At 33.7% G+C, this 12,620-nt stretch overlaps 1 protein-coding gene across 1 annotated transcript; it reads right to left on the bottom strand.

Annotated features, from left to right (window-relative positions):
- Nucleotides 1–2,824: 2,824 nt before the first annotated feature.
- Nucleotides 2,825–6,593, bottom strand: LOC134267762 (uncharacterized). Its single transcript, XM_062749970.1, has 6 exons — nt 5,993–6,593; nt 5,274–5,333; nt 4,979–5,157; nt 4,389–4,518; nt 3,503–3,837; nt 2,825–3,439 (listed from the first exon to the last, which is right to left on the bottom strand). The coding sequence occupies exons 1-6, from the start codon at nt 6,435–6,437 to the stop codon at nt 2,918–2,920; spliced, it is 1,671 nt and encodes a 556-aa protein (XP_062605954.1). The 5' UTR covers nt 6,438–6,593; the 3' UTR covers nt 2,825–2,917.
- Nucleotides 6,594–12,620: the final 6,027 nt, after the last annotated feature.

Raw genomic sequence — 12,620 nt, forward strand, 5'->3', positions numbered from 1 at the left:
TTCTGAATCGCGTGAAGTGATGAAGGGGGGGGGGGGGGGTCTGACGGTCCTGCCTGGTTGTGATTACCTGCGGATGGCCAGATAGTGGTCTTCAGACGTTAGTTTTAAGGTTGCAAAACCCATTGATTTATTTCAAATACAGTTGCAACTTCCTGTTGCGTAGCTCCATTTAGTATCATCGTTAGCCTGTTTTTATTCATCTTTGTTTGGGCGTGGATTTGCAGTATTAACACTGCAATAAAATCTTAAATATGGGTTTAATAGAAGTGTTAAAAGTTTCTTTAAATCCAAAATATCAATGAAAATAGACATCTGATTTAGAAGAAATCATGAAAAACACCACTTTCATAAACATGTTTAATCAAGGGAGATAATTCAACACTTTGGTTTCAAAACCCCATGTTGTCCTTTAAATAGGTCACAGGTATCCAATGATATAAAAAATAATTGTTTCATGTACATTTTAAAAATTTCTTTGACGAATAAAACAATATGCGTTTCTTTTTTTGTTGAGTATAGTTTTAAATGACAAATACCGTAGTAGGAATTAAATGCAATGCAAATAAAAAATAAGTTAAACGCATATTCGACTATAGTTTAACTAAAGCCTCCGACTATTCGTCTAATCCGCTTAGCCGTCCGAATAAAATTGACACATTTACAGTGTATTTATAATTATAATTCTCAGAGCAAACCGCATACTTTATGATTCATGGCTCTACGCATGTGCTTGATACTTATGCAGCAAAACTTTATGACTTGTCTTTGTTTTCGAGGTATTTATACACAAGGACAGACGAGTTATCCTCCGTCCCCAGCCAGAGGTTATGTTTTTCATCAATACAGAGTGTGTTTGGTGCTGCGGGGCATTGTTGTGGTCCGAGTATAAAACCAAGAAAACGTCCATCTTTGTTTATCAAATGGATGCTGAAGATTCTACTACAGAAACCATAAAAACCATTACACACCAGGATGTGTCACAAAGCGTCTGTACAAATTCCACAGGGTTGGAATTCTGTCTGGACTTGGTGTCCATCATAAGAGAATCGGTGCTTGCCTGATTTTGTCACAACTACCACTTTTTCTCCACGGGTATCCGAAGTACAAATATCACCGTTTATATTCTCTGTGATGTAGTGGGTACTTTTATAGAGGTTTTCTCCCTTTTTCATTCTTTTGTATATTTTGAAACTTTATCCCTTCTGTACTAAATCGAGTCAATTTACAAACTTCCCAATCTGATTCATGATCCATGCCAACAAGTATATCTCCGTTTATTTTAGATGTGTATATTGATTGTGGCACCCAGCACATTGTGTCAATTATTTTCTTCTCCATCATATCGGTTGACAGTCTGAAAACAGCTTTCTTTTCTCTTACTGCATACAGCAATCCTCCCTCATCGGTGACTGCATGGTAGCCATATGAACTTCTGCCGGTAGATATTTGTTTTCTCAACTTTCCTTTTGGGTCAAACTGATTGAGATTTCCTTCATTGTCACTTGCCCAAAAATTGCCAGATTTAATTCGCGTTATATGAAATATACTTCTGAATACCGAAAGATTGATATTCCTAACTCTCACTGTTTGCTTTGATAGTTGAAGGTTACATCTTCCTGTGTCATTATTATACATTCTTTCTGCTTTAGGAATTTTCAGAGCCTCTTCAGTTTTTTCAATGTCATGTTGATTTTACCAAACTGTTTTTCTAGTTCTACTGTGTTCATTGTTCCTTCTTGAAATTTTGGTAAAATTGCCTGTCTCTCCTCGGGCGTTGCCTTTCTGGAAGTTCTATTTATTTCCCAGTAAAACGTAATCAAATCAGAAGCTTTCTCGGATGATAAACATTTGTTTAGATTTTATGACAATTCTTCAAGATAAGAAATATAATCTTTTGTCCCTTCTTTTTCTTTAACTATGTGACTAAACAAAGTAGGAACACTTTCCCGCTTTATCTGTAGATTTTGCTTCATTTGTGGTAAATAAAAATGTCTCGGATCTCGAACATTTCCTTCTTTCATTGTAAGCTATTTCTAAATCTAACATTCGGTGACCATTATGGGCTAAGGCAAACATTTAGGACAGAGAAATGTTTTGTAATCAATACAGCAAAATAATCAATAGTTACGAAGGTCCTTGTGACGTCATGTCATTTTCTCCTTAAGGACAGATGATACAAACAATTTTTTTCTTTGAAAAAGATTTAATATCATTTTAAAAGTTTAGAAAAGTTGATGGTTCTTAGAATTTTTTCTCTGAAGAACTGGAAAAAAAACAGACTTGAAAAATATTAGTAATATTTCAATAAAAAATAAATATAGACAAATCACATTCAGTAAAGGTTTACAGGTGAAAACAAATTTCAGAATATGTTACCTTGGTGCTAAAAGTGTAATATAAACTTCAGAAAAATATACCAAGCCAGGTGAATTTTAAGAGGAAGATCAAAATGACAAAAAATTAGCAATATCACATAGGCTGATTTTTACCAATTAGGTTTGAGGAAGTTTACATGCAAAAAAAGAGGGTAGATGAAGTAATATTCATTACACAAAAAATCATTTTATTATCAAATAAAATATTTGATGATTCATTTTAGGGTATTACACTGGTTTTAATAAATCGATATTTTGCAAGGACAACACCAACTTGATCACAAGCTTTTAACGAATAAACCCAAGAAGTGTTGGTGTCTTCGAATACTGTGCAAATTATATTCTAACATATATCTTTATAAACGCAACATCAAAGGGAAATATAGCAATATTGAAAATCTCTAGAAAAAACAATTCACCATAAGGTTGATAAATCATCGTAACACCGGTTATATTCATAAATATTCACGGCATATATTAGCGAATATTCATTCTAAGAGGGTTTTTCCATAAGTTTTCATCTGTACCTCTCCTGTACATTGTCAATCCTTTACATCTTGATTTCTGAGCCTCGGTTTATCAGACACACCATTCTCTTGAAACATTCGTTTGACTCTACCATTAAATACAAATGATATCATGATATAAAGCCCCTGTGACCCATTCAATACAGCCACTAAGTACGAGAACGGGGAGATGTCAAAGAACCCATCGATTATCTGAAATACCCATGTTACTCCCGTCAGTAGGAATAACTTTAGATATAATGAAAGATCATTTCGACTGGGACCACTTTCAATTTCAGGAGAGTGATAAATTTTACAAAGTGTAATGGTGAACAACACTACATTAACGAAACAAATCGCAGAGATCGGAACGATAAAAGAGAATACTTTAGTTCTTACGCCATTCATAAAACACATACTACCCCCAAATCCAGTCAAGGAAAACGACGAACGATTCATGTGATATCCAATAGTGATGGCGATGAAAATAAGCGGGGTCAGATATGTGTATAAGATGTACATGGACATTGTACGATTGCAGGGGTTTTTACTGTTGAACTGGACAGTACAAGCGAAGACTCAGAACATATGAAGGCAACAAGCAGTGGCAGATGTAAATACTGAAATCCAGAAGTAATACGTTAACATACCAACAGCTGTACAAGCCAAGCTGTTACGGGAGAAGATGTCCTTGACAAGGGTAAACAGTTGTGCGAAGAACAGGGAACACATAAAACACATCAAATTCTGACCAGGTATTGTGCGAAGCTTTCTGAGAATACAGTACACAATAAATGTTGTAACAATAGAAAGAAGAGAAATACTTGTTGTAATAATTGTTAGTATCTGAAGTAAATTGACTGAGGTCGAGTGAAGAAGGGATGATACGTCATAAGACTTTAAATGATCAATAGAATCATAATCACTGGCGCATATCCGAACTGATTTATTCTCAGCTATTACGAACTGATTGTAATAAAATGTTTTATTTAAAAGATGTACAGAAATTACCAATTGGTCATTTGAAAAAGTAAATTCCATCAGTGAAAGGGATATCTGGGGACAAAATAAAAGCTTCGTGACGTCAATGCCCCCAGCCCCATCAATACCTATGTACTGAGTCTGGAATCGTTTATTACAATGTGAATGATATGGAAAAGCATTTTTATGCTGGGTAGAAACCACCCCTTGGCATCTTCATTATATTCGTAGGAAATATTACCACTTAAACCTTTTTTCGTGGCAGCTTTAAAAAGGCGAGACTCCACTACGTTTCTATCTACATGCTTTTTTGAGAAAATGTAATTGTTTTCTATGTGAACTTTTATAAACGCTCTTTATATTAAAGGATGAGATTCTGATATCGTTACTATCTTTTGACATTCCCTATTGAAGAAAAAGTGATAGTTTAAGATCCTGATCATTAAATTGGTATCGTTAAAAAGGCCATCTGTTAAAAGGGATGTTATTGATCCAAATAAATGGTCAACGTGTATTTTTCTTTTACCGTAGCTGGTGTTAAAGCTCGCCGTAAATGCAATGTTGTAAGTTTTAGATATAAAGGATAAAAACATAGGTATACATTGTCCATTCACTAGCTGCTTTCCCAAAGGACAGAAAAGACTGCGACACTTTCTCTGAAAAAAAATCCTGACAACTTTAAAAAAAATGAAAGAAACCCTTCAAAATGTAATTTAAAATTTCGATACTGTTTTGTAATACTTAAAAGATAATTTCTGAAGCCGATTTTTTTTCTTCTCAAACAATCTTATTTTTTCATTTACTCTTTTTCATATGATGATAAGACCTTACCGTGTATTTATCATACATTTCCTTTGTTGAACATTGCTTTCCTTGGTTGTTTGCATAACTTTCATCAACGTCTTCCATTATCGAAAAGATTGAACGATAATCCGGGTCTTTTATATTGGTTTTACCACAACCTTCTGGCACTTTTCCAGATTGTTCACATAATGAACAATACAGTTTTTTAGTTCCTGGAAAATTACAATTTGGTGGTAGGTATCGCAGATATGGATAAACATCTAGAAGGCAATTTCTGGACAAGGCTTTTTGCAACAAAGACCCAAACTTTACCTCACGCTTAAAGTTGAAGATGTTTGGACATTCAATGTGCATCTTCCATGGAAATATATACTTTTGTTGATCAATTCTTTTCGAATTTAAGGTTGAGCACAGAAAGCAGAATAAGTTCTGATATGTTTTTAAATTACGACTGTCTGTAACCGGTAGCAGACTTAGATCAGCGTTGCTGTCTGCTTCACAAAGACTCTTTATTATAGTATTTTCGTATTTATTTGCACATTTACTAATCATAAAAAAAGAATTAGGATAAGAGTCTCTGGATCGTGGTAAAGATGTCTGCACACACCCCCACTTTTTGACGTCATTCTGAATGCTGCCTTTGACGTTACAACAGCTGCCAAGTTCACTGCAGTTAGAATGACATGAGCAAGAAGGTTCATTTATCAGAGGATCTAGTATTGTATTATCAGGAAAGAAATAATTTTCTGCTTTTTTGCACCATTCCTCCTTCTTTCTCCAGCCAAACTCCTTAGCACCTGCTGGTTTCGGATTGTTGATTAATCCAAATTTAATTTTTGTTAGATATTTGTTTATTGCAGAATCTTCTGTGTAATCCATTGCAATTATTCTTATTTCCGATAAGTAAACTTGGTTTTGAGGCTTTAATTGAATGAATTTCTGAATAGGTTTATGGTAGATTTCGACTGATAATACGGCGTCAGACATATCAATTGTTAATACTACATCATCCAACTCAACATCTTCATTTATTGTTCTTATTATATTACATTTCTCGCAGTATTCATTTTTATAAGGATAATTTAAAACATTCAATGTTTCATTTACACATGAACTCTGCAAATCTTCGTCAATTTCTTGTATACCTCCCGTAGCATTGCACATAGAAATTGGTGTATCGAATGTCTCATCGTGAGTGTTACACAATAGGCAAAAAGGATTCTGGAAGAATCCCGTCGGTTGATATAAAGTGTTGCAACCTTTTTCAGTATTGTAGTTGATTTTCTTTGCCACGCCAGTTGCATTGGTTGATAAGATGAGGGTTACAGCTTCTTGGAACCTGCATGTTCCTACGCATTTCCAATGTCGGAATGAACTCAAAAGAAAGATTTCCGTTTAGAATATATATCCACAACTCATCCAGAGTTGTGAAAGTTTCCAGTTTGATGATGCAGTTTGTAAATATGTTCCATGGTAGGACATTATAATCGTTATTACATCTGGCACAGTAAATATTACTGTAAGTTATGTTGGTTGATTTTGAAGTCACTGGATTTCTTTCAAACAAATTTTCATTTGTATTTGCAGCTTGACATCTACTTACAAGTTCTTTTTCTGCATTGTGGGGACAGTAATTTTTCATGTAAAACATTTTATCAGTCGCCCACTCTGAACCAAATGACGTTCGCACGCACGTGTTGAATTCTATATCTATACAACATTCTCCAGTCACCGAGCAGAAATCATCACAGCCACACCTAGGACATGGCATGGTGAGGTTTTCATGTTCCACTTCTGTTGTATTCGAAAAACCGTTTTCATCACATATATGATCATTTCCACAAAGATAAGAATACTGTTTCAGTAAATCTTTCCTATCTTTATCATTATCAACAGCAGTTGTATACGATACTACGAAACACAATGGAATCGTTATCCAACCGACTATAGCAGCATAACTCTTTGCATCTAAAAAGACAGGGGAAAAATTACGTGGAAATTAAAATATGGCTTCATAGAAATGTATTTTGTGTATACACATATGCATCGTACATAAGCTTTAATTTTTGTAATATTTTTGCTTATAAATTTTTTGCGGTACTCATGAAATAATCAATCCTTGTCAAAGAGAAAGTCCATTAGATGTGAAGTCTACGTTTTTAAAGTTCACATACAATATCTCTATGGTGGTATAATCATACTGAATATTCTTCCGATTTCAAGTGGTCAGAGCGTCTGTTCTAGAGTCGCAAAGCAAGGATTTAATCCCAACATACGTCGCAGGTTCGAAACCCAGTGTGGGACGTGAAGACCGGTTCTTCAGATGAGACCGTATAAACCGAGGCCCCGTGTCGTAGTAGGAGCTCGCAAGACAAAGGCCTCTCTCCGCTTAATTGTCCTGAGTACTTAATATAGGTCAAAATTTGCAACTTATCACCAGCAAGTGGTGGCGTCTCTATATTTGTGTAAAATTCCAGAGAGGGACATTAAACAATATGCAATCAATCTGATTTCAGGTGTTTTTATATATTCATGAATAAAAAAAAATCAGCACAAACCTTCTATTAAGATAATAGATATACATGGATATTTTTTAATTTATGTGAAGCAGAATTTGTGCAAAATCTTATACGTGAGAAGAAGGGAACACATGCTATGGCCTTTAACTTGACATTTAGATGTATCGATGTACTGTCAACAATGGTAACCAATATCTATGTTGACAGGGAGCTTGTATTTCTCCGATGATTCAATACGCCAGGGTATGTTCTACGTATAAATAATTTCTAAAACGAGGTAAATCATTGACAAACAAGTTGATGATTGATTTATTGTACATTTTTTAACGTCCCGCTTGAGAATTTTTCACTCATATGGAAACGTCACCGTATGCCAGGGAAGGGCTTCAAATTTAGACACATACTCGGCACTCAAGGCTATTGAGTAGTGAGGGTTTTTTTTTTTATCGTGGTAACGCCTTCCATGAAACGGGACCTACGTTTTTAAAGTCATATCCGAAAAATCGGATGACTGTCACTTCTAGTGCCGAGTGCTTGGCGAAGAAACAGTCAATACCTATGTTTACGTCTAAGGTATGACGTGGCGCAGCAAAAGAGGAAAGAAAAATTCCCGAAAGGGACATAACACAATATGCAATCAATCAATCTGATTTCAGGTGTTTTTATATATTCATGAATAATAAAAAATTCAGCACAAACCTTCTTTAAAGATACTAACGGTCTTCCATTAGGCTATTGTGACCAACAAATTGATGAAACAAGAATATCAGCTGTCTCGTCTGAAGTCATCATTCCGTTAGTTCTACGGTCGATACAATGACCTTGTAAGCAAATGCTTAGGAGTTAGGAAAAGCTAAATGGTAAAAATCAGTGATACTGCTAATTTTTTGTCATTTTCTTCGTCCTCTTAAAATTAACCTGACTTGGTATATTTTTCAAAAGTTTATATTGCACTTTTAGCACCAAGGTAACATATTGTAAACCAACTTTTATTCGCGACGACTTTATTTCGTTTTTTACCAGGGGTAAACTAGTTCGCGACAATTAATTTTCACGATCAAACCTATTTTGGATCTGTTGTTAATAGACACAGAGACATTGAGGAACAGTTTGCGGCGAGAAATATTTGCGATTACGACGTTCTCGCAAACTTTGCGAAAATTTTTCGCACACGAATAAAAGTTGGTTTACAGTATTCTGAATTTTGTTTTCATCTGTAAACCTTTACTGAATTTGATTTGTCTATATTTGTTTTTTTTTTAATTGAAATTTTACTAATATTTTCCAAGTCTATTTCATTTTCTAGTTCTAAGAACCATCCACTTTTCTAAGCTTGTGACATGATATTAAATCTTTTCAAAGAAAACATTTGTTTGTATCATCTGTCCTTAACATTTATGAAGAAATAACTAACAGGCTAGGACCCCGAAAGATATCTTAAATTGACTGAAGGCTGAATTGACTAAAGTCTCTCTTATCAAAATTTGTCCGATGCCTTAAACGTTTTTGTCGTCTTTATCATTGTTGATATTTTATGCCGCCGAATCGAAAGATCCCAGGGGTATTATTAGTTACATACTCTTTTAGTGACAGGGTATGGGATGATGTAACGAATTTACCCCACCGATGAAACATTTACGTAATGCTTACATTCGCTGTTTTTTTTTCTACTATCTGTGATTTTTAAATGGATTTCTCTGATAAATGCTTCATCACGCTCATACTGATCCTATTATGAAGTCACGTTATGTTTGTTACATAATACATCGACTGAGTATAGATTTATACCTGACCGGGTCTAGATGTGCAACTGATCGGGTATAAGTAATCCACCGCCTTCACGTGACAGAATTTAACCACTTGTAATCAAGGATTTCACGGAAAAATCAACAGAGGTGGGGTAAAAGAAATCAACCTCCTTTACGTCAGCCAGGATTTCACGGAAAATCAATCCGTCAGTTTGTTGTAAACTTTTAACTGGGTGGTGCATTGACTTTCACATTTCACGGGACCTTTCTTTAAGTCCACCAAATTTGACCTATTCACCATGATCATGGAGTTTTACCTACTTTTATTCAAAAATACCGCACATTAACCTTGGTCATAATTTTTAAACAGCAAAAGTTAGGGCTTCCATATTTCACATGTGTATTTATTCTGACAAGACGTTTCCTTTTTGACTTTGTAATTTTTTTATGTTTTCAAACATTGTCATTCTTCTTCTTAATTTAATGGTATCAATCTGATATCTGTAATCATCTTTTACTAATAGATAAAAGAGAATAATACCTTAACACAATTCTTATTTCACAGTGTTCCTCTCCTTTTGTACGTTCTACGAGGGTCGTTCAAAAATTTCAAAGACATTTTGCATAGAAAAAAAAATAATTGACGACAGAATCGGATAAAATGTCACACATAATCACACAAAAATCTTTACTTTTATGGTCTTCAAAATTTCATATCAAAATTTTGTAAATTGGTATCAATTTTGAGTGATTTTTCAGGACATATCATTAAGTCACGGAGCAGCAAAATCTTTGACGTTACAGGCATTTTAAAAAAATATGTGATTGAGATTTCATTTTCCTCAACATTTTCCAAAAAGTACCTGTACATTTGGGTTACCTATTCTACTCGAAATCCATACACCATTCTTGTCAAGCTTAAAATACTGTAAACGTATTACATTTGGCTGTGTATTCTTTTTAGCGGCTTTGGTGGAAAGAAACTTCCGCTAATTCAAGTACAACGCTAAATGTCTTAAACATATTCTTATAAATAAGGACATAAATAAATGCGCTAAATCAAATCTACGCTAACATGTTCAAAAATCAATTTACGCCAAATATCATACACGCCAAATATAATACATTTACAGTATATTAAGCAAGTAAAGAATATTCTTTTTTTGTTTTAAAACCAAAAACTGCAGGTATTTATGACATATTGTGTGATATTGGTGACTCTCAATCACGTTCTTTACAGTCCGGATGTTTTCGTCTATAATCTTCTTCCCGTTCTCCAGTATAGCCTTTTTACAGAGGTCTAACGGTCTAAAATTCCAATTTTGCTATTTGTGGACGAATGACACGAATAGCCTAGTTTACTAATGTTTTATTATGCATATTTTGGATCTATGTTGGCGATATCTCGAACATTACACATGATTTAACTAAAGTTTGGTGCGCCGTCAATTCACGAGACGTCATTTTCACAGTCGTTTTCACAGGAATGGCATCAGAAAAAAATCACAATATTTCCGTTAGTACTTCAAATATCTCGTCAGAAATCTAAAAACGTTATAATAGAACAATTTAAAGATACTTCTGAGAAAACTGTCGAAAAATTTCGCGAATCATAGAAAATAAATGAGTTAAATTTTGGATTCCGCATGTTTTTGCTTCATATTTTTTTGTCGTGCTCCGTACCTCTCCATTAGCGATATCAACATACCGATAATTTTAGTAGAATTTTTTTAAAATACAGAAATTTTGCCCAAAATTTATTAGAATCTTTGAGATACATATTTCTGTTAAATTTCATAAATATATGACGCCTGCAAGAGTAAATAATAGCATAGTCCGCGTAATTTTTGAACCGCCTCCGTAATTGGGTACATATTTAGTTTTTCCTCCACAAAACATGAAAACTGCCATACGTTGTGATATCTCTGATGTTACCTATAATCAGGGAAAAATTCCGATTGCCGCTGAAACGTAGACCCCCCTCCGAAAAAAAAAAAAACATTAAATGTCTCAAGATCCACCCCGGGAAGATGTTAAATTTCAGATGGTGACAATAAATGTACCGTAGCTATACCTTGATTTAAGACACCAAATTGTACAAATGTTCTACCCAATATGATCATTTATATGGATATCTTGCTACTATTAAATTATGTTAAATTTGGGTTCTCTTCTTGTAAAGTTTAGAAGAAAAATCACAATAAAGATCTAAATTATGGCTTATAGTTTCTACATGTAATGGTTGTTTTCCTTTTAAAAATCCATACTTTCTTTAATCTTCGCTGTTTGAGTAATCGAGTTGACAAAAACAAAGATTTTTGCTTTCTTCTTCTTATATTTAATTAATTTGGTTTTTTAAATGAATTTATTTTAATACATAGCAAATTAACTGCCATACATGAAGAATTGGAAGAATTGTATACGGTGAATTCAACATGTCCTTCTACTTCAACAAGTTCTAGGTATATCTTTACAGAAGGAAAATCACAAATTCTAGCTTATCTTTTAGTGTGTCATTTAAATATAAATTTAGTATTGAGACACAGTTGTAGGCTTTTCATTGAGAAATTAAAATTACGAACTTATTTTTAAACAACTTAATTAAATTCAACATGAATCAGACAATTTTACCATGTTTCGAACAAACGGTATTTGCAAAATATCACACCTTTATCAAAGCACTTTAAAAATTATTTATATTTACTTTTATCTTTTACTGAAAAATTATTTTTCAACTTAAATCTAATCGACGATAGTGCTGCACAAGTGTAAAAAAAAATCAAGATGCCTTGGGTTGCTTTAGAAAGGCTAAAAATAATCGTAATACTCCGGTTTGTAGAAGTAAATTTAATCAACTTCTAAATGACTAATATTGATACTATGTATTTTCATGGAAAATTTAGATTTCTTTTAGATCGGAAAGTGTCCGATACATGGTTATTTTTTGCAGGTCTGAAAGTGCAAAACTAACATGGGGCGAAAATAACTCTGTATACAGTATACGTACATTGACGTGAAATTTATTTAAAAGTAATGTAGAATTACCAATCATTGAAAAAAATCAACACGTTTAATTTAAGTCGAATTTAAAAGAAAGACAGCTCTAAACACTGCAAAACTTGAGGTCTGTTCAAACAGAGCGGGCGGAGAACATTTCTATTGGAAGTATAGGGAATATTAGCGAGCTCTCCCGAACGTTCACTCTGTTGATGATTGTTCCCGTTAAATGATATATAATTAATCAAAAACACATTTCTTTTCAAACTTGTTTTCACTGGACAGAACAATTACCATTTTCAACCGTCTCCCTATCTTCACTAAAACGATCAATCTAATCATTAATTGAATTTCTAGGAAGTCGTTTGTCTCTTTAAAATTGTGTACGAATTATCCTACGCTACTGCAAACGACGAATTTCCAAAATATATCTTGAATTTTACAGTCGTTCTTTCAAAGAATCTGACTGAGAAAATCTACAAAAGGACGTCATTTTCATATTTGACGTAAAAAAGGAGCAAAACATTGTACAGAATTTGTTATTTATAGAACTTGTGTATGGCTATGTGCGAAACAAATTTCCGGACTCTAATTAATCGGCTCTCAATTAACAATTATTTGATCTGAATATTGAAGTAAATTAATGCATTGATGTTTAAAGTAAACGTCTACATAAATGAGAAATGTAGG

Source organism: Saccostrea cucullata, unplaced genomic scaffold (genome assembly GCF_032062105.1).
Source record: "Saccostrea cucullata isolate Sc308-1 unplaced genomic scaffold, CSIRO_AGI_Scuc_v1 ctg13754, whole genome shotgun sequence".
NCBI lineage: Eukaryota > Metazoa > Mollusca > Bivalvia > Ostreida > Ostreidae > Saccostrea > Saccostrea cuccullata.

Coding starts and splice junctions, on each gene's coding strand:
- LOC134267762 (XM_062749970.1), bottom strand. CDS start 6,437: ATGCCATGTCCTAGGTGTGGCTGTGATGATTTCTGCTCGGTGACTGGA. Junction 3,838..4,388: donor GAGCTTTAACACCAGCTACG/GTAAAAGAAAAA, acceptor AGTTCGTAATAG/CTGAGAATAAATCAGTTCGG. Junction 3,440..3,502: donor CGTATTACTTCTGGATTTCA/GTATTTACATCT, acceptor TGTACTGTCCAG/TTCAACAGTAAAAACCCCTG.